Below are 24,567 nucleotides of genomic sequence, written 5' to 3' on the forward strand. Positions count from 1 at the left end.
AATCAAGTTCCAGACCACTACCCATAACAGTTACATTTGATTTGTCAGATCACAGGTTTACCAGGCCCTGCAACATGCATAATTCTACCAAAGTGCTTTGGAGTATTACGCCATCATATTCTCTCCCCAAGAAATATAACACTGTCATATTCATAACTGCTTGCCATTTATGGCCTGACTCACTCACTGTCTTGTGCTGTCGGTTTACCCTCAGTCTTGAGGGCAGCGGGGCATGAACATGATAGCATGACTGTGGACTCTACAATATTTAGATATCCAGATATATGCTGTGCATCTTTTTCACTGTGACATGGAATTATTATACATGCAAATAAGCATACACATGCTGTTGTGTGCCTACTAGTCATTTCTGACTTATGCCAACGCTAAGCCTCAGTTTTCTAGGGCTGAGAGTGTGTGACTCATCCAAGGTTGCCCAGTAGGTTACTATGGCCAAGCAGGGGAATCAAACCCTCATTTCCAGAGTCCAATGCTCAAACTACAATACCATGCTACTACACCATGTTATACTCCATTTTGCTATCACTTTCTTCACATACTTGTATCTGGCATCAGATGAAATACTTAGGCGGCATCTACATGCAGAATTAATGCAGTACACTGCAGAAGCAATGCACTACATCAGCTGCCATGGTTCAGTGCTATGTAATTCTGAGATCTGTAGCTGCGTGAGATATTAAGCCTTTTCTGTCAAAATTCTGGTTTCACAACAAACTACAGATCACAGGATTCCATAGCATTAATCCATGCCAACTAAAGCCATGTCAAACATCATTGATCCTACAGCGTGGCAGCAAACCAACTTCTCACAAAGCAGCTACAAGATACCTTTATTATGTGGACTTACTGACAAGCATTTCATCCCTTTCACCATTCTTAATTCAAGCCCACCCACTCCCCAACAAGGAAAACTACACATTCTCAATTCTGGTCTATTTCTGGCCTCATCAAACAAGACTGTTACTGATCTGCTACTGGGGAGCTACATATAGTCTACTACCACTAGAGGGGGCATTTACACAAATGTTTGTCATCTTTACAGTTCTAGGTAAGATTTGATGTTGTTGTTGCCTGAGTTTATAGCCCTTAAGAGGGAAGGATTCACCATGTAGATGAGGGCTACTGTAAGGCTTGTTGTTGGAAATCTGACCATGGTAGCCTTACAGATGCTTCTTTCCAACCATCACAGTGAAAGATCAGTTCTAACAGTAAACTGGCATCTACTTTTGTCCTGATCCTCATATTTTAAAAAATCAGCTGTTGAATTGGAGTCTATGGCCTGTTACAGACTGCCAAAATAAAGCTGGTTCGGGTCTCTTTGGAGGTATGCTATTTAAATGATGCATGGGTCCTAAGAGTCCGGATGTCGCACCAAAGCCACACTCCATTCCTAAACACTGGAGTGCAGCTTTGGTGCAGCTTCCGGATTCTTCAGATGCATGCATCATTTAAACAGCATGCCTCCAAAGAGACCCGAACCAGCTTTAATTGTGGCAGTCTGTAAACAGGCCTAACAAAGCAACTTTCCCCATTCTTGAATGTACTCCTACACAACTGAAATGGAGGCTCATGAGGCACAATGCCTAAATGTTTGACTAAGAAAACCGATAATCCACAGGGTAGCCAAAAGACCACCTTGTCTCCTATGATCCTGTCCAGAAGCCACGTTCCTGTGGCTTGTCTATTAATGGGCCTGATCCCCCTGAAAAGGCCAGGTGAGCACCTATATAGTGGAAACCCCCTTGTAGCCACACACAGGCCACCCTGAAAAAATCAGGCCAACTCCACTGCTAATGAGCTTCTGGCAGGCAACCAGGATTGCTTTGTTCCACATAGTTCTGAGCAGTGTTAAAATGTGTGCTTCGGTTTGTGTTTCTGTTTTATAGCTCACTTTAAAATAATTATTTTAATGTTGGTTTTCAAAGAAGGTTGTGTCACCTGTTGTGGATCACCTTGGGAGCCCTGAAAGGCTGAGAAGTGATGAATAAACATTTAATAAATTGAGTAAACTGGCACTTAGTACCTTCAGCGATGGTAACATGCCATCAAGTGTCAAAGTGGAGCTAGTGACAGTCATCTTGTTTATGATGGTACTACATTAAGGGAAAGAGGACTTTTGAGTGAATGAAGGTATGGAAATGATGCATACATCATGGGTTTCCCAAGGACAAAGGGTTTCAAGTGCATACAAAAAGAAAAAAGAATTGGCTTCATCCACCTCTCTTTTCGAGGCTCCAAGAAGTTACCAAGGTTAGTCTGTTCTCCATTCACACAGACCATTTCTTTCCACTCAGGACACCATTTTAAAAAACCTATATAAAGCAAACAAGATTTTTTAAAACCTATATAAAGCAAGCAAAAATCCAACATAGACATCTGCACAAGAGCTATCCATGAGGAGATGGGCGAACCAAGTAAAACTTCCTCCTGTGCTGTCTTATTCCATTTTCTTTTGGCTTGATACCGATTTTGCCCTTAAGAAAATAGAGAAGTGATTAATTGAGTGAAAATAAGAACAGTTAAGCTTAAATTAACAAACAGAAAAATTACTGACCATAAAGATTACACAGATGTTCTTGGTTCATCTATGAAATGGCACCTGCTGAGCAGCACTGCTTTTACTTAACAGAACATTTTGGTTGAACATCCACACAGAGCTGGGGTGGGCTTCACAACATTCAATACAAATCAAATTGAACATTTTATCATCTTTGCTATTAAACTTAAATCATGTTTACCAGAAACTACTTTCTCACAAATCAAGATTTCAATACTTGTGGTGTTTTTGTATGACGATAGGTGTGTGGCATTATGGATTAGAGCACCACGTCATCAACTACATTCGTCTCATCAATCCCGTTTTGGCATTCATGCTAAGTCACAGAAACTAGCAACGATTGATTCCACCATGGGAGGGAGAACTACTGTGCTTCCAAAACAGAACCTAAAAACCTTGCAACAAGAAATAACTTATGACTGTACTCCTCACTTCCTATCTGGGTGCTACATCATTGCAGGACAATTCCAGAAATGTCTCCATACTTCTACTTGGAAATCTGCTCATTCAAGCATAAATATGCTACTTGCAACACCCTCATAAAAATTAAAATTGCTACTCATAAAAATTAAAACTGTTTTTCAGGTTCTGCTGCTCTATGGTTTTGTGGGGTTTTTTTACACTTGCTCTCAACTGCTGGAAAAACAAACCTTTTCTTCATGACAATTTAGCAACAGCATTTACACTTCTACACCACTTATCAGGGGACTCAGCAGTTTACAATCTGTAAACCATTTGCCCCCAACCAGCTGGGTACTCATCTTGCTGACCTATAAAAGGATGGAAGGCTGAGTCAACCTTGGAGCCCTGGATCAAACTCATAACCTTGTGGCTGCAGTACTGTCATTTAACAACAACAACAAACAAAAGTGGCACACTTTGTGGTTTTCAATATATTTTTGTTCCGAGAAGCTACAAACCATGAGAATGGTGACTGGCCAAATGAAAAATGGTCTGACTTATTTAGAGTGCAGATCAGTGGATCCCAAGCGTATGGGCCTCTTCAGACTAGCCACTAAGGACGGTCAGGGGGTGGAATTAGGGTGTTGCATCCAGATGACAGTCGTCCTGATTCCACTGCCAGGGTGCCATGACACCGCACGCCACTCTACACAGCGCATGGTGTCATGCCACTTCTCCGACATTGCATCCACACAACACAGTGCCAAAAGAGCATTGCCAAGCTATAGCAGCACAGCTATGATGCCCTTTCCAGGGCGCAAAAAGGAGCCACTTTTTGTGGCTCCTTTTTGCGCCCTAGAAAGACTGGATCAGGGCTGCACCATGCAATTGCTGCAGTCCCAATCCAGCTAGGAAAGGGCCGGTGTCACACCACCCCTTCAGGGTGGTCTGTCAATCCTCCAAGGCCCCAGATACTATTGGGACTTCCAAACTGAGGCCAGACAGCAGGTGTGCAATTCTGAAAGCTGTGATGTCAACAGCATGAAGGAAACTACAGCAGGGGAACCCACTAGAAGAAACCAGTCATGTTTTAGGTGCTACTAGATTCCCTCATCTGAATGGCCTTCTTATGTTACTGCAGAATCAAGTGCTATTGGCTCAGATAATTAACTAATTTGGCCATGAGGCAACTCAATAGAGGCTTTCTTAGATATATGGAACCCTTTTATGGAATTTGTAATTTAAAAAGGAGGAACACCAGTATTATAGGGTTCGATGCTTAGACTGTAAATTGTTATAAGGAAATTGTTTTTGTAAGGGTAAGACAAGTTGAATAAGAGATGGTAAGAAAGGATGGAGAAGCATAGAAATATACCTAAAATACAGCCTGAGAGAAGCAGGAAATCATTTTCTTTTAATAGGGGTGAGAAATTGAATCATGTGTCTTTTTTTCTTTTTGGATATTGAATTAAAAAATATTTACAAAAAAAGAGTGGCATCTTTCCTTCTGTGCTACTTTTATGTTTGCGGCTTTGGTTACAAAATATGACATGTTCATCTACAGCAATGAGCAGCACGCAAAAGCAGTGTTTTGTGGACAGCCTGTAACTCATGTTTAGCAATGAACACTGAACATTGGCTGCAATAATGAGGGTTTCTCCTAGAGCAATTACACCCCCATTTAAGCAGGTGGCAGGTGTTGTTTCCTCTGCTCCAACCCAAGAGTAGTTTTAGAACTACAGACTTTGCACTAATACTTCTAACTAAAATATGAAGACAGAACTGGATAGTGGTCAAAACATGCCATTAAACTTCTTGTGATATCCCAACAGTGAGCTAATGTCAAAAAATTAAAATACAGGCAGTAGCATTTTATATAGGAGTACTACTGCATTAGCCAAAGTTGCAACCTCCCTTCCAAGTAATCCATCCTATTTAAACTCTTCATTGACATTTTGGAAAATTAACACAAGTGGACAGATAGAACAAGATGCCAAAAGCCTGATCAGGTTTTATACATCAAAGGTGAAGCTAAACCATGTTAATACCCCCACCTTTCCTTGCTTGCAAATAAGTTGTCAGGATCCACTTCCAAGGAGATATGGTTAAGGTAAAAGCTGAACACATACATTTCCATCCCAGGTACTCTTGAATAATTAGGTGGAAACAAGATATTAGGGTGCTCCCCCCCCTTCACATGGCTAGTGCAACTTTTATTTGAGGTCCACTTCAAAAATTCAAGGGTGGGGGGAAACAGTCGTTCAACAGCATTTAAATCCATTCCAAACCTGAAGGTGTCCCCACGAAGGAATTAGTCAACATGTTCTCATGGCCTGGTGGTAAAGGACACCAAGAATATTTAAATGCACCCCTTTTACTTGAGGGCCAGGACCAACAGAATACACCTTCTCTTATTCAAACACAATAGCTTGAAAACTATTTGCATGAACAGGTGTGAGGCTGACTTTCTACAAATCAAGAAGAGTAGCTCCAAAGCCAATCATGGGCAAAAGAGTGTACTTGAGAATTCAGATAGAGGGTCTCCTCAAGAAAAGGGGGCATCAACAGTGAATATTCTCACATAGAGAGACACACTTTGTTTGCAGCTCTCTGACACACGTTTGAGCCAGTTTATGACATCAGGACAATCAAGCAGTGAAGTGTCTCCTGGACATGATGCTGAAGGTTCTACATTAGAGGGTGGATAAAAAAAAATACTACCAAACAAAAAACTAGCAAGTAAGAATCATTCAAGCTGGTTTTGTCTGGCAGGCTACACTTCTGTGCTTTATTGCCCCCATTCCACAAAAACAAAACATGAAACTGTATCTTTACCTTTTTGAAGTAAGCGACACATAGAAAATGGTCTTTTTATACATTACTGCAGAGTCAAGCAGTAGATATTCTTCTGGACTGCACATCTTTCAAGTAGGTACATGCTGCTGGATGTTTTGAAGACTAGGAACACTTTCACACCGCATAATTATATCACTTTAACGGATACGGCTCTACCTTATAAAACCGTGGGCTTTGCAGTTTGGTCAGAGGCACCAGTGGAGGTCTCTGCCTGAATACTGCAAAGGTCCCTCCCTGAATTGCCAGTTTCAGGATTTCACAGAATGGAACCATGGCAATTAAAGTAGAATCAAGAGTGCTACAATGGTACAGTGTGAAAGAGCCCCAGGACAATACTACTGCATCTACAGTACCTTTCAATTTCCATGGAGGTCTATTACAAACATGAAAGGTATTATTTTACAGAGATTTAAGTCTGAAATGTTGCAGCACTGTTTATATAGAGATAGAACAAGTTGCTGAACTGCAACTCCCAGCATTCTCATCTAGGAAAGATGGCTGGGGCATGCAGTCCATGTATGTACTACTGCAGGGACTTTAAATATATAAACAGGGTCACAAGAGAAATCTGACTCTCTAAATGAATTAGCCAACAGGAAAAATGAAAGAAAGAAACCAGACAGCATTTCTGTGACAGCATCAGACAGTTTACACTTAACACCATGTCATTTTAATGGACACTTTTTAGATTTGAGGTTCCTCCCCATGTTTTATGCACAAGCTCCCACTGACCATGATAAAAGTCCGACACAGGGAGGAGAGGAGCTATTAAACATCTTAAGGCTGTGTTGTTCAAACCAGACCAGAATAAAAATAAGCAACCCAGAATGCCTCGGTGTATTTTGGGAATCATGGTCTAATATTTAAAAAAAAATCAACCATGCCGCTGTTTAAAGATGTTTTCTTCCTGGGGCAACACAGTATCAGCAGTTTCACTTCCACTGGATTTTCAGCTGTGACGTGGGGAAGAGAGAGAAAAAATCCCTCTCTCCAGACAAACAGAAGGCTTATGAACAAGGGGAAGGACAAACCTTTTTCACAGTTAACCACAAATAAAAGTGCAGGAAGTGTTTTCAAGTAGGGCATTAAAGAGTTTAGGCAGAGAGTGTGGAATTTTGGCTTGGTCATCTTTTCGAAGCTCTGCGGGGGTCCCTCCCATTACTTATGGTGCTTTGAAGGGAACGAGTATTGTTAGGCGGCACTGAAGGAGTGGGGGCACCTCGTCCACTGGCCCTCCCAGTACCTGCATAGGAGGGGGCATGGTTATAAGTGGTTGACACGCCACCCAGCTCAGGTCCTGTGGGCAAACCATTGCCTAAAGAATAAACAAGAAAAGAGAAAAAGAGAGAGCATCAGACACTCCAAGTTCTCAGGGTTCCTGGCCATCAGTTCTGAAAACAGCTTTGCCTTTTAAGCAGCCTTGTCCTTAAAATCAGGAAACATGTCTACTCGAGGTTGACAAGAGCTAGGAAGGCATCTGTGGGGAACACTCAGTCCCCAGGGACAGTCTGTATTTTCAGACGCCACGCAACGGTAACCAAAGTACAGAGAAAACAAGTTGCTATATGCCTCTGTGACTTAGCAGCCTCTTCCCAGAGGTCTGCTTTAACTGATAGCAAAATGTGCTGAGATGCTACAACTGGCCTGTTAGTGGACGCAGGTGCTCAAAGGAAAAGGGAGGATAGATAAGAAGAAAAGCAGGCCTGGGACTCATCATCTATCCTCACTGCAGTAATAAGAGGGAATACAAAATCGTTTTTGAACATTGCATGATGAGCACAGAGGGATTTATTTTGTTATATCCAATACCACTAATACCACCCCACATGTGAGAAGTATTCTGTGGTCTTGCTCTCAACAGGAGAGTTTTTTTGAAAAATGAGCTTGTGACAACCAGAACATGACACCCACCAGCAGCCCTGCAAAAGGCCATGTATTCATCTCAACATGTCGCCATTTGATAAAAATGGTTGGCAATTGCCATTCATTAAGGAGGCAGCCAAAAGAAAACAGACTCTATACTGTGTGAATGATGATCAGGAAGGTACAGTATATGCAAAACAACCAAAAATAAGCAGAAAGTCTAGCTAAATAAGAGACAGAGAGAATGAATGAGTAGAAGACATGCTCAGAAAACCCAAGATTGCAAAGTGAAGGTGCACTGGAAGCAATTGGAAATATCTACTTTTGGTCTGAACCAGCCAGTTCATCTTTTGCCTCCAAACTATGGTTGGAATGATGGGTCCTCCAGATGGTGTTGAACTGCAGCTTCCAGCATTCCTCACCATTGGCAATGCTGGCTAGGGCTACTGAAAGCTGCAGTCCAACAACCTCTGGAGGCCTGATTTAAACAAAGGCCTACTGAAACAAGTCAGCATAAATCCATGGGCTCTGATCTTAGCTTGTGTCAATAAACCAGTTTAAACTAATTGCCACAGTATTCCTAAATCTCATTTCCAAAAATCACTCACTTGCTTGTATGGTCAAACATGCACTCTTATACTTACCAGCTGGCCCAAAAGTACAAGTACCCACATTAGCTGATGGAAGGGAATTATTACTCTGCTCACCCTGTGCCTTTAAAAGAAATGTAAGAGAGAGATCCATTAAGACAACTAACCAACCTATCAAAACAGAAAGCAATATGGAGGTTCCAGGGGGCATTACTTTCAACAGATGCCAAAGTTATCCTTTACAAGATAGCTTTCCCCCATCTTTTTAAGTGCCCATCTCCTCCCATACAGTACACCAAACAAACCACTGGCAAAATCACACTTAAAAGAACTGTACAGTGGTACCTCGGGATACGAAATACCCAGGTTACGAAATTTTCGGGATACGAAAAAATCCCATAGGGAATTATTGTTTCGGGTTACGAATGTTTTTTCGGGTTACGAAAAAACTTTTGGTGCTTTTTTCGGCTTTTTCGCACGGAATCGCGGCTTTTCCCCATTAGCGCCTATGGCAATTCGGCTTACGAAGGCTTTTCGGGTTACGAAAGCGGCCGCGTTACGAATTAATTTCGTAACCCGAGGCACCACTGTATAAGGAAAAGTTTAGTGAGCCTTCAGAATGTTGCTGTACTCTTTTTAGACTTAGTCAGCCTGGGATGAACAGAAGAGAACTCTTCATCATCCAAAGGATGTCCCCTAGAATGAAGCTAAACCCTGCATGAAGCTGTTGAACCACAGATACACACACAAAGCAGCACACAGCTGACATACCGCTTTGGTAGGCTGCCCAAGGTGATCTGCATTGGGCTCACTGAAGTTGGGCACTTCCGAGTACACCATGCAGAACCTGTAAAACAAAACAAACTCATGAGAGGGTTACTTTGCTAAAACTACTTTGTAAAAGTACTTTGCAAAAATTATCTCTGCTAGCCTGATCACAGAATGCATTCTTTTAATTCCCAGAGATAGACAGGGATGCAAGCAGCCCCCACTCGTGCTCCAGTAGCAAGGTTCACACTCAGTGGTTGGCCTTATCAATGCGACTCAAGTCAAGTTCTAAGCAGGTCTACTCAGAGATCCTATCAATGTCAACGCAGCTTCTTCTAACTAAGTTGCCATTCGGGATACAATGGAGTTTCCATATTGCTTCTTTTACAGCATGGTATTCAAGAGATACCTATCTTGAATGTTATCATTCACTTCCATACATACCAAGATTGGTATCATATAGACTGAGGTGGGCAACTGTGGTTTTCCAGATGTTGAACCATGGCTCCCATCAGCCCTAGCAAGCACAGCCAATGGCAATGGGTGTGCGAGTTGTATTACAACATCTGGAGGGCTATAACTGCCCAGTCCTGCTGTACATATTTTGTTCAAAGCAAGTTTCATTATTTTAAGCATGTCTTACTTCTCAAAAAACAAGACCAGGTTAACAGGAAATATCCACAACAAAGATGATGAAAGAAAAACTCAGATTTTGAGTATGACCCTATAGGGGATAAATAAACTACTTCTCTCATCAGATCACTGGCTACACTGGTTAGGATAGATGGGCCTGTGATGCCCCATACCTGGTTTAATGCAATATGTACTCCTGAAACATAACTACTATTTTAATCTTTCAAGCTCTGTAAGCACTATATAAGGGCATGCTAAACTGCAGAACTCACACACAACCTTACGTTGTCTATGAAACTGTCAAGCACTTTCACAATACTGAAGGAAAAAAGTTGTCTGCAAGGCTACTCAGGTTAATAGTTGTTAAGTGACAATTGGCTCAGCAGGCCCATTCAACACATCAGCAAAGAATCTATGGGCATCAAAAAAGATCCCACCATGCCTCTAATTATCATTTCTTCAAACATGCTGTTCCAATTAGAAATGGGCAGGACCTGTCACACTGCCTATTCCAACTAAAATCAGAAATAGTGAATGATTCCATAAATCTGTTTTAATCCTCCTAAATCCCAAAATGATATCAAGAAAACCCTCTGTCTTTGAAAATATTAGTACCAGCCAATTCTAGACTGGTTCCACTGAGAAGGTTTTATTTCTCAGTATAGCATTCCTATCCACTTGTTTTAATCCCCAGCAATGTACCATGTGGCACAGAAACTTGCTTGCTCTCTTTTTCTGAAGTGTAAGAAGTTTTTTAAAAAAATATCCAAAGGCCATACTTTATATAGTAGGCCACAAATACAGCATGGAAGCCCATTGGTGGTAAATTTGTAATGTTTCATATCCTACAGATGGAAAATGTCCACAACATTCTACCACAATTGTGGCTGGCTCATACATGAATGATCATAGTTCAGTTACCATACACATAATTAAGAGCAGCTAAATCATGATCACCTTTAGAAAACATTGTATTTGATGTGATGATGTCAGTAGTGACCAATGTCTTATACCCATTGTTATTTATGTAATGGCCCATCCATGCATCCATCTGCACACACGATGTTTCAACCATCAGTGGGTAAACACATCTGGGTGGACTAACTCCAATATGACATCTGTATGCAAGGAAGGGGGGATACATTCCTGGATGTACCATAAAAACACGGAACTACAAATAATAGTGAACTGTGTTCAAATGAATGACTTCTAAGGGAAGTTAACCACAGAGTTGCACTGGAGGACCTAGAGAGTCCTAGACAGAATACCTATCTAGGCATTTCTAGGTCCTTCAGCATGGCTCTATGGTCAACCACTGCCAGCATACCATAGAATCACCTGGAGGATCCAGAATCAGTAAGTGAAATCACGGGTAGTAGGCCCGCAGATATATGGGTTATACTGTAATGCATTTACCTTTCCAACAACACTGAGCTGCCTACTTTTAAAATCTGTATCACAAGTTTCTACAGACTACCAATTCAAAACTGCTTTCTGTGTTAAAGAAGCAAAGGAACAGCATGATCCCTGACACCTGAAGGAACCATTCACCATCTCAGCAACACCTACATGTTTTGAACTGAAACACCCATCATACCCAGCAGCTTGGCCAATGGTCCAGACTAGTAAGAGCTGTGGCCTAAAGTATCTGAAGGGTGCAAGGATGAGAAGGCTGCCTTAATGTCTGGACATGGAACATCTGGTCCTCCAAATGTCTTGGACTTCAGCACCCAGAGCCCCAACAAGCAAGGTCAACAATTAAGGGATTGTGGGAGTTGTAGTCCAAATACCTGAAGAGTCAACAGTTCCCCGCTTATGACTTAGACCATCATCATTATGCCCCGAAAGACTCTGCTAGATGGAGGGGGAAATTTACCTTTACACCCCTAGAGAGGCTGGCTCCTCCAAGACAAGCTGGAGCTCATGACCAGAGTAGAATGTGGAAGCCTGCATTGCGGCTGCCTCTACCGTACTGGCCTGTGGATAAATAGAGGACTTCAGTTTTCAGTGCTGCAAGTCCTTGAAAGCGACAATTGCATTAACCAACAAAGGAGACAGCTTAGACACCTAAAACGTACCTTTTTACAGCTGTACCCAGAAGAGAAATGAATGTCACATGTAAACCCCTTTGGGAAAGTGTTTTGGGGATAGTTTAAATCATCTTATATAAACAATTGTAAATGGATAACACTGCTCCATTTGAAAAAGCCAAATTGTCATAAATAGAATGTTCTGGCAGACTACCACACTAAGCACAAGAAAATAGTAATAACAGGCAAATATGTTTGTTACTTGAGGCCTGTTGGCAACATATACCTAGCAGTGTAGGCTGCCCAGCACAAGGCTGCAAGCAGGTGTACCAAGTATGTGTAAAATGAGATACTCACTCCCCAATTTTTTGAAGGTCGCCGCCCCTTCCAGTGTAAAGCGTAAGGCATCCTTTCCACAGAGATGCATACCTAACCAAAAGAGCACCAGCAGCATTAGAAGGCATGGAAAGAAAAGAAGAAACACTGTTCCAGCTTGACAAAAGAAAAGGCAAGAAATGGCCTAGCAAAACTTAAGCACATCTTCATCTCATCATATTGGACAGTTAAACACATGATCCACTGAAACCAAGAGAATTTTGAAGTGCTCAACTTTGTACAGAAGATACTGGGTTTGTCCAACAGGCAATTTTGATAAACCATCAGCACACAATGGATTATCTTTCATGGCTATGATGTTCTGCAGGTTTTTTTCCATGAGCCCTTCACTGTAGCCATTACTACAAATGTTAAATCAGCAGAGGTCACACATACCAGTTTTACTACAGCCACACCAGTATGAACTTGCTATCCAAACTGATTCTCTAGCAAAGTGGCAGGAACATGAGGCCTTCCATATATTGTAGGACTGCACCTCCCAGCATTCGTCGCTGCTGGTTAGGGCTGCTACAACATCTTAACACTTTATTCTCAACTCTATTTTAGAACAAGGCTGGAAAACCACACATTATTCAACTCAAGCTTCACCGGCCCCAGCTAGCCTGACCAGTAGTAGTAATGGGAATAGTAGTTCATCAGCATCTCAATGGCCTAAGATTCCCAACCTCTGCGCTAGTGTCCATTCTGTCTGTTAGGGTATCAAGATATAATCATGTTCCCCCTTATTTTAGAGCAAAATAGCCACTGTGCAATCACCAAATTAAACAGCTTTAAGATGATCATCAACAACTTAATTTTTTGTTAAAAATGCTTTACTGTGCTTTTGATCTACCAGCAGTCCTAAATATCAGCCATTTAAAAAAAGTTTTTCATAAATTGTCTACACCTTCTAGGGAACCATGAGGCCTGAAGAGTTAAGTCCATATCTAGTGAAACTGAATCACACTCAAGTACTGTATTCATGTTAGCAGGACCACTGCTGCAACCAAGTGGCACCCCCAATTGCATAACCCACATGAGCTAAACTAGGATCAGTACCTAAAAGCCAAGACTTATATTTCATTATGGGTGGAGGGATCACATAGCCCTTCAAGTACTACCAGACTGCAACTCCATGAATTACTCACCACCAGACATACTGGTTAGACCTACTAAGACTTGCAATCAAAAAGAAACCAGCGGACAATACAATTTCCTTTATACTTTTAAACAGAATACTTGAGGAGTAGCCCAATATGGCCCAACTCTTCATCAGTATTCTCCCATTTGCCTCTCTTTTCCCCTCAAGTATACATAACCTAATCCAGTAGAAATCAGGCACATGGCAGTTAAGACAATGCCGTGATCCAGAAGTTTATATTCAACAAAATATACCACTGGAAAAAATGATCTAACCTCACAAACAATTACTAACACTCTTAAAGTTTTGGCCTGCAAAGAAGAAAACTTTATTCTTCAATAAATACATGTCCTTTATTTTTTGGTTCTAATCACTAGGTGACTGAGCAGCTGTATCGTGCCTGATGGAACAAAACATTATTAAAGAAATAAGTGGATGATACACAAGAAAAATGATTTTCAAACTGTTACTGTTTTTTCGACAGCAGGTTGAGATGTGTTGTTTGTAATGATTCTTACATTTCCAGCTCTCTGCTCAGTTGGGCCTTGAAAACTAACTGTTGAGATCATCAAGCAAAAATCTTTACTTATATAATCATTAGTTATCTTGTAAGAAACCCATTCCTAAGGCTCAGTAAGAGAAAAAAAACATACTAAGTATCTAGGATACCATCTCCCTCTACATTTCTAACGTTTTCCTACATAGGTGCTACAAATGCTGTTAAGTTTTATCAGTATCTAAACAAGTTAGTCATTGACTTTGTGTGGATACTGTCATATAAAAGCTCTGACACAAATAGAGAATGACCTTTGCCTGGTGTCTAAAGCCAAATTGTAACCTGAACACCTTACACGTTATCCCAAAGAGCAAAACCTGTTACATACGCATGTAGATATGGAGGTAATCCAAGAACTCTATATGGCCCTGCAGAAACACTAATGATTGTTTTTGCATCAAATCAAGAACTATGTTCTTGCAACACTTTGGATAATTCTATGTACAAATCACATTTGTATGCAAAACATCTTTCAAGTAGCTTCTGGAGGACATATAGGTGGGTTCTTCCATTTTTGTCCCCATCACAATCCTGTGACGCTGGTCTGGTTGAGAGAGGAAATGATTTGGCCAAGATCCTCTGATGAACATCAGAGCTGAACAGAAGTTTGAAGACAAGTCAATGCAGTTTCCTTACAGATTACACTCCACCACACAAGCTGTACATGTAGCCTTGCATATTTTCCTTGGTCTGCCTACTGTCGCTATGCTAAAGGAAAACCACAACTAAAAAGAGTATTTTAGTTCTCTTGAGGGCTTTCAGATGGCTTTGTCATCGGCACATAAATAGGTTATAGAATCATAAAACCATAGAGATGGAAGGAACCATAGGGAACATGCCATGCAGGAATATACAATTAAAGCACTCCTGAAAATGCCCATTCAGCCTCTGTTTAACGACCTCCAAGGAGAGTGTGCCACCCTCTATTCAACTCCCAAACAGGTTTAGGATTTATCTTTCAAACATTCTTAGTCATGTGTCACCATGTTACTTTTTGACACAACTTAATAACCAATTATTTTTGGGTTCTATAAGCTTGGGGATAGCTATAAAATGGCTATAGAAATGTCTTGCCATACCAGGCAGTTTGATGCAAGCATTCCCACTGGCCAAACACATCAGTCATGCAAACAAAGCTGGGTGCCTTTAAACCTAGACGGGAGAAAGTAGCTTTGTGAGACAAAAATTATAAAATTTCTTTCTGTAAAAGATGAGGTCTGTGTTCACCAGTGCATACTCAATAAATGAACATCTGCTAAAATTAACTTATAAGGAAAAAGAATGCCATTTTCCTTTAAGAGTACAACTATGATTTTTTGCTAACAAATATTGCTGCCCAGGGATAATGCCATTAGCATTTTCTACTTTGACATCATTAAAACGTATGTATGTAGCATTTATAGGCTTTTGTATACATTATAACCTTTACACCCTGGGAAATAGATATTATGTCCAGACTGCAAATGAGTAAACAGTTGACAAAGTTCCTATGGTGACCTCACATTTTCAAGGTTAGCACAAAAATTTTAATAAAAGTCTATATATTTCACTAAATACTACCATCCAAGCTATTGTATTCCCCATCACCATGTACAGACATGAGAGCTGGACAGGAAAGAAAGCAGTCAAAAAGAAAATAAGCTCATTTGAGATGTGGTGCTGGAGAAGAGTGCTAAGGATACCATGAATGGTCAAAAAAATGAACATCTGGACCCCAGAACAGATAAAGCTCGAACTCTCCCTGGAAGCCAGGATGACTAAACTGAGGTTGTCATACTTTGGACACAACATTAGAAGGAAAGATTCATTAGAAAAAGCAATAACGCTAGGAAATGTGGAAGCCAGCAGAATGATAGGAAGACCACAGGTCAGAGGACTACATTCAGTCAGCGAGACCATGGGCCTGGACCTGTAAGACCCGATCAGGGAGGTAGAGCAAAGGAGGTCTTGGAGATGTCTCATCCACAGGGTCTCCATGAGTTGAGAATGACTAGAGGGAAGCTAACAGCAATGTATTTCACTATATTCTGACCTAACTTTCTAAGCCAGAATACAGACAAACATTTTTTCTCTCTCAAAACATATGGTAGGAAGATGGCTATATTACATGTTGACAATAAACGATGGACCAGTTAATGCAAAGGCAAGCAAATATTAGTTGGGTTCTCATTTTTAATTATGTTTACAAAATGATGTAACATGGCAATCTCTTTGATCTCCTGTGGGCTGCATCTGTCACTTGCAAATAGTACACACTTGGTAATAGGATGCTTTTTGTTGTTAGCTGATAGATCTATTTCTCTTCTAAAGCAAGCCATTCTCTCTGTTGTGCCTGAAGGTAGCTCATAGAAAGAGGAAGCAAAAATACCAGCCACTACAGGGAAAGTGCTATGTTACAAATCATCTTACATGCTGAAGCCTCAATCCTCTAATATATCAAAATTCAAAAAGATACCACAGATGGACACACTTGGGCTTTTCTTACTATGTGTGTAAAAAAAGCCAGGTACTACTACACTAGTTGACTGCGAGGGATGTGCCACTAAAGATTTAGCTCTGCAGATCCAACTCTGTTGGGAAAGGATAGAAAAGGCTGGAGACAACAGTGTCAATGTTTTGGCTTGATAATGAACTACATATTGATAATGAACTACATAAGCCCCGCCGCCGGCAGGAGCGGAGGAGGACTCTAGTTCGGAGGAGCCCAGCCAGGGGCTGCAGAGGACAGAGGGCTGCCCGGCTGGCAGGCAGGTCCAGCTCCATCAGAGGTAGCCTGAAGAAAGGAGACTCCGCCCTCCATAACTGATATCCGCCGGCCTGAGAGGGAGTTCACCGGGCAGGTGGAGCTCCATCAGGGCCAGCCTGAGAGGAAGGAGACGCCACCCTCCATAACTGCCACCCGCTGGCCTGAGAGGGAGTTCACCAGGCAGGTCCAGCTCCATCAGGGCCAGCCTGAGAGGAAGTAGACTCCACTCTCCATAACTGCCACCCGCCGGCCTGAGAGGGAGTTCACCAGGCAGGGCCAGCTCCACCAGGGCCAGCCTGAGAGGAAGGAGACTCCACCTCCATAACTGCCATCCGCCGGCCTGAGAGGGAGTTCACCAGGCAGGTCCAGCTCCATCAGGACTAGCCTGGAAGAAGGAAGAACCCTCCCTCCAATCCATCTGCCTTGGTCCAGGCCTCAAGGAAGAGAAGAACCACTGGACCTCATCCCCTTTCCCTCCACCATTCCCTTCTCCTTTTGTTTCATGTCTTTTAGATTGTAAGCCTGAGGGTAGGGAACTGTCTGATTAAAAATAAGAATTGTAAACCGCCCTGAGAGCCATTAGGGCTGAAGGGCGGGATATAAATACCTAAATAAATAAATAAATAAATAAAGGGCCACCTTTCACATTAAGCCTATAACTAAAAATGTAAACCAGAGAACATTTTGTCTCCTGAATGTACCCTCAAGCATGACACCATGTTTGGAGGCAGCTGCCCATGGATCACATCAGACCACGTTGCGTGACACAGCAGCAGATTTTGTGAATGAAGGAAACTGTCACTGAGTTCCCATAAAGAGTGGGGATCACTAAGTATAGCCAATAATAGGGAACTGTGAGAGCTGCTGCCCAGACATCTGGAGAGTGTGTGTCTGTATCTGTGTTTATATAGATATGCATCATTAATTAATATTTTAGTACTATAATTGGTTTAAATTTAAAAATTACAAATAAAACATTAGGAGACTGCAGGCTACTTACAGAGCAATCATCCTCTCTTCAAAAACAACTTTATTCAAGTTATTTTTGTCCTGATGGGGATCAGCAAAACTTATGTCAGACAACGCTAGGATAATGAGCAACCAGCCCTCTTCACCTGTATAAATTCACTGTGTCCTAAGGACAAGCACTACTGGGATGCTCACTCTGGATCTCAGGGACAAAAACAAACCCTTGCTTTCTTGTAATGTGAAAACACTAGTCTACCCAGTATTTAAGAATGGCAAAAGTATAAAAGCCAAAAGGAGACTATGCAGGAAATGTGGGTGGGTCATTGTCTCCTTCAAGTAAACACCACCAGCTTCTTAGAAAGATGAGTCACTGACCACAGCGGTCAAGAAAGGCTGCATCACTGTGACTCAAGATGGAAGTGATGGCAGACAACCTACTTGCTTAAAACTGGATCTGCCCCAATCATGTACCAAGCAGGGAGAATATGCGTGTACATATGAATGCACAAAATGATGCTTTCGGGATTGGGGGCACAGGCAGGGGCAGAAGCAACAATGAAAGGAACTGAAACCTTCTTCCTCTGCTACTTAACTCCCCAAGCAATTTTTGCCCTCAAGGTAGCTCGCAGGGACTGGACCACTAAGACTGGACAACTGCAGGGAAGCATGCTGGGATGTGAAAGACAGATGAGTTCGCTTTGCTTTAAAAAATAAACCACATACAGTATGGGGTAGTGGTTTGAGAGCTGGGCTAGAACTCCAGGAGACCAGGATTCAGGCATGACCTTGGGTAAACCACACTCTCACAGACTGAGAGGAAGGCAATGGAAGAAGGGCCTCTGAAAAACTCTTATTAAGAAAAACCATGTCACCATAGGTCAGAGTCAAATTGCAGGTATATAACAAGAATAAAATACAGCGAGAGAGGCCAGAGCACATGAGCTGCATGATAAAAGGACCCAGGTTGAAACCTCAGGATCTAGGGTAGCAGGTGGAGGAGAAAACCCAAGAGCCATTCAGACCAGGCAAAACACTCAGCCAAAGATACAGCTTCCTCTGCAGTGGATTATGAGAACCGTCATCATGGAGTAACAGCATTAATGAAGAGAGCTCCCATAACCAACCCTCTCCAAAAGAGAATCCAAAAATGCAAGTGGAGATGCATCCATATTTATCTGTGTACACATGCATGCATGTTTACGTAGGGATGAAAAACCCTTGCCTGCTACACTACACTCTTAAGGGCAAAATCAAGAAACCACAGGTTCCCCACCCCAAAGGCAGGAGAGAGATATTTGATCTGAGAGTTTTCACATTTTCGAGAATCATTTGTGATGCATACTGCAATGTAAATGCCAAGAGCTGCTGCCTTGTAGCATGGGCATAAAAAAATTAACTTTTTAAAAAAGCCTCACTACCACTTTTGAGCTTCTTTTTGACCCTCTTGCATTTGCTATGTTTGTGCTCTCCTTCACAAAGAGAGAAGGCAGCAATTTTGTGCTTAGACATTCCCATGCAAATTATGTAAACTTCAGTATGAAAAAGCAGAGAACCCATCATCTCACAGTGGCCTGCAGCTGGTCTAAACCTGTCGAGACAGCCTCTCTTGCCGAGAACAAGAGATTCTGCCAATACTCTTCCCATCCCTAGTGTGCATATATACGCCCAGTGCTCACAACCAATTGCAGCTATGCTCAGAGGAAACAGGAAAGCCCCGAGGAAAGGTGTGGGTGTGGCAAATAATGCCATCATCCCTCCTAATCCACAAGTCCATCCTGCAAACCCTGGTAGCGTTACTGCACAGCTCCTAAGGATGTGATGTGAGCAAGACTCAGGCTTCATCAAGACTGGTGCCATCACATCTAATTTGGCCCTGTGAGACCAAGCCAAATATCCCTCCTGAACTAATTATCACTGCAAAAGAGAGGAAGACATATTGTGAGTCAGAACCAACCAGGAAGGCATTAACAGGAACAGTCAGCCATGAGAGGAGTTCCTCCAACAGCTAACAATGAGTGACTGGCTGGGATCAGCATTATGTCCCTGCATTACATACCCTTTAGTCAATCGGATAATATCGCCCGGCTGGATGAGGCTGCCAAGTTCGTCCCATACTGAGATGGTGATGCTGCCTGTCTTGTCTGCTACTTTGCAGGATCTCACCTCGTGCCCATCTTTGGTTTTGGTAACTCGCCCTGCAAACAAGAAAAAAGAGGGGGAGAGAGAGAGAAAGAGAAGAGGAGGAAAAGAGGAAAGCCTCAGATCATTAGTATAAACTGGCTACTTAAAATTCAAATCCTTGAGAGACGTTCCAAATCATTAATTAGTACAGTGGGCCCTTGGTATCCACTGGGGTTTGATTCCAGGACTCTCTGTGGATATCTAAATCCATGAATGCTCAAGGCCCATTATATACAATGGCAGAATAAAATGGTTACCCTTACATGAAATGGCACAATCACCGCTTGCTTTTCAGAATTTAAAAATATATATTTTCAAGCCGTAGATAAGGAATCCGTGGATATGGAGGGCTGACTGCATAAGTCTCAAACCATTACTGTCAATCTTAAACCATTAGTATAAGCCGATTCCTTAAAATTCAAAGACCTAGTCTGGAAAAGGTGCTGCAAGATCCCTTTTGCCTACTGGCTACTTAAAAAGTTTACTCACAGGCAAAAAGTGACTTGGGAGTTTGTCCTGTGAATATCCTGGAAAAAAACTGCTTTATTTACGCGTTGCACAAAACCCGCCATTAGCGTGGCCATAACGAAGCATTAATGCACATCTTTTTACTTTCTGGGTTTCAGCGACCACGCATTCCCGATATCATTTGCGCAACTGCGTGCGATAACCATTCATGCAGTTACTCGCCATTTCCGCTTCGTTTGTGGGATGCTTTACATGCGCTTTAATCTCTCTTTTAATGCCAAAATGAACCCCACCAATGTAACGAACTCCTTAGGAAGACCCTCAGGGCTTTGCATGCAAGTGGAAATAACTGACAGAAGGGGGGGCATTGCACATCAGGGAGGAACCCTAAATAATAGTGTGGGGGGGTTATTTAAGAGCAGGAGAAGAGGAGGAGAGAAGGTGGGGCAAAGCAGGGAGGAGTAAATCCCAAATGTTTGGCAAGGGGACCACGTGCCACACACAAACACACACACCCCAAGGGACACACACTTTGCAACTCCTGACCCAAGAAAAAGAGGGAAGAAGTGGGGTGGAGAAAGGGGGGGGGACAAGACAAGAAGCCAAAAGCTTTGCCAAAGGTTTTTTTTTTTCCCTCTCTGTGCACAACTTACCTATCTCCAGCACAATAAAGATGACATTTAAATTTTTCAGTCCAGGCTTTATGTCTTTTATGAAGATGTATGTGTCGTTGGCCATGCTCATCCTGTTGGCTCAGGAAAAGGAGGAAGAAGAGGAGAGGAAGAGGATGGTGATGATGGGGGGCAGACTATTGGGGGGGCCAGGCTGAGCTGGACCAAGCATTCCTTGGCACACAGAGACAGAGGGGGGCACTTGGGGTGGGCAATGAAAGAGCTGGCGACCAGTTCGTTATATCAATATTAATAATATTGATTAATAATAATATTATTAATAAATTGTGTTTATTCTTGGGAGGGGTCTTGGAAAGGGGAGAGAGAGAGAAGAGTCCTAAAAAAAGACAGCTGGTTTCTATTGCTGATCAACACCCAGAAAAAAGGGGGTGAACAGGACTAATAGGGGGGAAAGGGGGTGAACAGGACTAATAGGAAAAGGGGGGAACCCCCACTGCCTGGCTCCTTCCCCCTCCCCAAGGCAAAGAACCTCCTCCTCTCCTCCTTGATAAATCAATAACAATATATATAATTATTAACCAAATATTGTTGTTATTATTCTTGTTTTACAATGGCCCTTCCCTTTCCTCACTGCTCTCCCCATACAAGGACCCTCCTTCCTTGCAAACGCTCCCCCTCTGTCTAAAGGCAAGCATGTGCTGCGCTCGCCTTTTATACCCAGCCGGACTGGACCATTGCATCTAAGAAAGGGGGGAGAGGAAGACAAAGCAGAGGGAGGAAGCCGGACGCCCACGCGGTGGAAACTCATTGGGTGGGGGTTGAGTTTCGCGGCCCCGCCTCCATTCCCTCCAGTGCTCTGAACAGCCCTGGAGAAAGAGGGAGCGCGAGGTGGAGGATCCCGCCCCCCCTGCGGCTGCGATGGAACCGTCCGTGGGACGCGGAGACGCCGGAATGGAACGGAATGTAACAAGGCAGCCCCGGGAGGCGCTCTGATTGGCTGGCGGGGATTCTTTTGTCCTGTGACCTAGAATGTTCACAGGCCCTCCCAGCCCCGCCCCCTTTCTTTGCTCTGGGTTTTCTCTCTGTCTCTCTCTCTCTCTCGCTCGCTCGCTCGCTTCCCAGAAGGCTGGGTTTCCCCATAGAGTCATAGAATCATAGAGTTGGAAGAGACCACAAGGGCCATCCAATCCAACCCCCTTCTGCCATGCCTGACCAAAGCAGGATACAGTGGCAGTATTACTTCCTTTGATCTAGACACTATATTTCTATTGATGCAGCCTAGAATCGCATTGGCCTTTTTAGCTGCTGCATCACACTGTTGGCTCATGTTCAAGTCATGTGTGCCTTCTGTGCCTTGAAGTCCTTTCCAACTTACAGCAGCCCTAAGGAGAACCCAGCATGGGGTTTTCTTGGCAAGGTTTGTTCAGAGGAGGTTTTGCCATGGCCTTCCCCTGAAAGGCTGAGAGAGTGTGACTCCCTGAGGCTGAGAGAGTGTGACTTGCCCAAGGTCACCCAGTGGGTTTCCATGGCTGAGTTATTTAATATTTAATATTCAACCCTGGTTTCCAGAGTCCCAGTCCAGCACTCAAACCAATAAGCCATACTGGTTCTCTTATTAATATTATATTTAATTTATTATTAATTACAATTTATTATTAATATTATTTAATATTGAACCCTGGTCTCCAGAGTCCCAGTCCAAACCAATATGCCATACTGGTTCTCCTGGTCACAGGAGGTTTACCACTGCCTTCCCTGAGGCTGAGAGAGTGTGACTTGCTGAAGGTCACCCAGTGACGGTCACCAGATGTCCTCCTTTTCCAGGAGGAATTCCCATGACTAAGAAGCATGAATTGATGTTTATGTGTTTTAAGCTTTTATTTTGTAATGCCTTACATTTTTCTTGAGTGCATACACTTTGCAGTGCCTTGTCCTCCTTTGCAGTTACAATATCTGGTCACCCAGCCACCCAGTGGCTTTCCATGATTCAAACCTTGATTGATTCGAACCCTGGTCTCCAGGAATTGATGCCCAACACCCAAACCACTATGCCACATTGCCTTGCAGGTTTGCCTTAAGGTCACCATCAGTCGGAAACGACTTGAAAGCACACAACAACAAACTTACAGGCAGACATACGCTGGGATCTAACCATGATCTTGTATTGTAAATATACATGCTTCTGAAAGCTACAGAGGGGCAAAGTCTAAAAAAGGGGAAAGAATGACTGGCCACTTGGAACTATTAGTAACAGTTAAAAGTCACTGTATTCCTTTTGGTTGCATTTTTACATTTGCACACTCAGTTTTTCATCATATTGGAAAACAATGGCCACACATTACATGGCAGGCAAGGCAAGAGTCCTAATCTCCCCATGTTTGTCAAGTCTTGCACTGTGTTTAATGTTCGTATGTGACAACAAACTATTAACCGTTGTCTATTAAACCTATGAGGACGTTGCATGTCTCTGAGTCGCCTGTTGACTTATGGCAACTCCATGACATTTGATAGGGTTTCTTAACCAACTCAGTGATAGTTTTACCAGTTCTTTCCTCTGAAATATCACCTGCAGCACCTGTTTTTCGCTAGCTGTCTCCCATCCAAGTACTAATCAGGTCTGACCCTGCTTAGGTTCCAAGATCAGACAAAATCTGCTGCCTTTAGGATATTTAGGTGTCCACAAAATGTATAACAGGTTCACAGCCAAGTGCCTGTTCACAAACCCTACCTACCTGCTGCCAACTGCTTCCAAGCATGTGCAAAGTGTTCAACTCTCAGTAGGGACTGAGACAGCCTTAAATAGTGCGTTGAGAACGTCATGTGCAAGATATACTTTGCTTCTGCTCGTAAATTCTCCAGCTTGGCAAGAAAATTACAAGATAGTTACCATCTTATTAAATACCTTGTCCCAGAATAAGGCCTGTATTCTCAGATTCTCCAAGGTGCAAGCACAGGGATCTGTTTCACTTTTCTTCAGCTGGTGGTTTGTTTGGGACCGGTATGGGCTTACAGCCTGACAAATAGGCATGCAATGGCAAGTCTATAATTATTACTAAAATTGTTATCATATGGCAAAAACCAATAATACAGTGGGCCCTTGGTATCTGCTGGGATTTGGGTTCCAGGCCCCCCCATCGTGGATACCAAAATCTGTGGCTGCTCAAGTCCCATTAAATACATTAGCAGAGTAATTGTATCCTGTATAAAAAAATGGCAAAATCAAGGTTTGCTTTTGGGAATTTACATATATATAATCCATGGATGCTTGAATCCATGGATAAAGAATCGTGGATACAGAGGACCAACTGTAATTATTAATTAACAAATAGCCTCTGAAATGCATGCCAGCAAAATGTGAAAATTTGTAAACGATACCAATAGAGGAAACCAGACCCACAATGTGCCCATATGTTGCCTTTAAGGAGGCCCCGTTTTAGATGCAGGTGTGAAATGTCTCATGGCTTTCTAACTAAGGGGCAGGTATTGGTGTTCCTGGTTGTGTGTTCTCTTTTTATGTGTGTTTCAGCTGGGCTGGAGAATGCCCTCCAGATGTGTTAAAGTACAACACCCTAAGCACTGGCCACACTATGAGGATGATGGGAGTTGTAGGCCAAACTATCTGGAGGGCCAAATTTTCCCCACTTTCTGCCATCCATGTTCAAAATAGTACCCAGCAGAAAACTGGGATACATTTACACATATATACACCTTTCCCCAAAGTGAGCAACAACCAGATGAGTCAGCCAGCATATTCCACAACTCCCAGCTGCACATTCTTG

The 24,567-nt window shown here is 42.6% G+C and overlaps 1 protein-coding gene across 5 annotated transcripts; it reads right to left on the reverse strand.

Moving 5' to 3' along the window:
* Window positions 1–1,499: 1,499 nt before the first annotated feature.
* On the reverse strand, window positions 1,500–21,498 carry NABP1 (nucleic acid binding protein 1). Of its 5 annotated transcripts, none has more exons than XM_042445669.1 (7): window positions 20,810–21,491; window positions 19,564–19,702; window positions 12,078–12,149; window positions 9,061–9,136; window positions 8,344–8,413; window positions 7,080–7,151; window positions 1,500–2,495 (listed from the first exon to the last, which is right to left on the reverse strand). In XM_042445669.1, the coding sequence occupies exons 1-7, from the start codon at window positions 20,898–20,900 to the stop codon at window positions 2,104–2,106; spliced, it is 912 nt and encodes a 303-aa protein (XP_042301603.1). In that variant the 5' UTR covers window positions 20,901–21,491; the 3' UTR covers window positions 1,500–2,103. The 5 variants fall into 5 exon arrangements, with proteins under 5 accessions (XP_042301603.1, XP_042301607.1, XP_042301604.1 ...); XM_042445673.1 differs by lacking the exon at window positions 20,810–21,491 and adding an exon at window positions 11,567–11,667 and having other exon boundaries at window positions 19,564–19,607; XM_042445670.1 differs by lacking the exon at window positions 12,078–12,149 and having other exon boundaries at window positions 20,810–21,498.
* Window positions 21,499–24,567: the final 3,069 nt, after the last annotated feature.

Source organism: Sceloporus undulatus, chromosome 1 (assembly GCF_019175285.1).
Source record: "Sceloporus undulatus isolate JIND9_A2432 ecotype Alabama chromosome 1, SceUnd_v1.1, whole genome shotgun sequence".
NCBI classification, from domain to species: domain Eukaryota; kingdom Metazoa; phylum Chordata; class Lepidosauria; order Squamata; family Phrynosomatidae; genus Sceloporus; species Sceloporus undulatus.

Excerpts from the sequence above, each read along its gene's own strand:
- NABP1 (XM_042445669.1), bottom strand. The coding sequence starts at position 20,900 with ATGAGCATGGCCAACGACACATACATCTTCATAAAAGACATAAAGCCT. Across the intron at positions 19,703-20,809 it reads CTTTATTGTGCTGGAGATAG|GGCGAGTTACCAAAACCAAA; the intron begins GTAAGTTGTGCA and ends TCTTGTTTGCAG. Across the intron at positions 7,152-8,343 it reads TTGTACTTTTGGGCCAGCTG|GCAATGGTTTGCCCACAGGA; the intron begins GTAAGTATAAGA and ends TTTATTCTTTAG.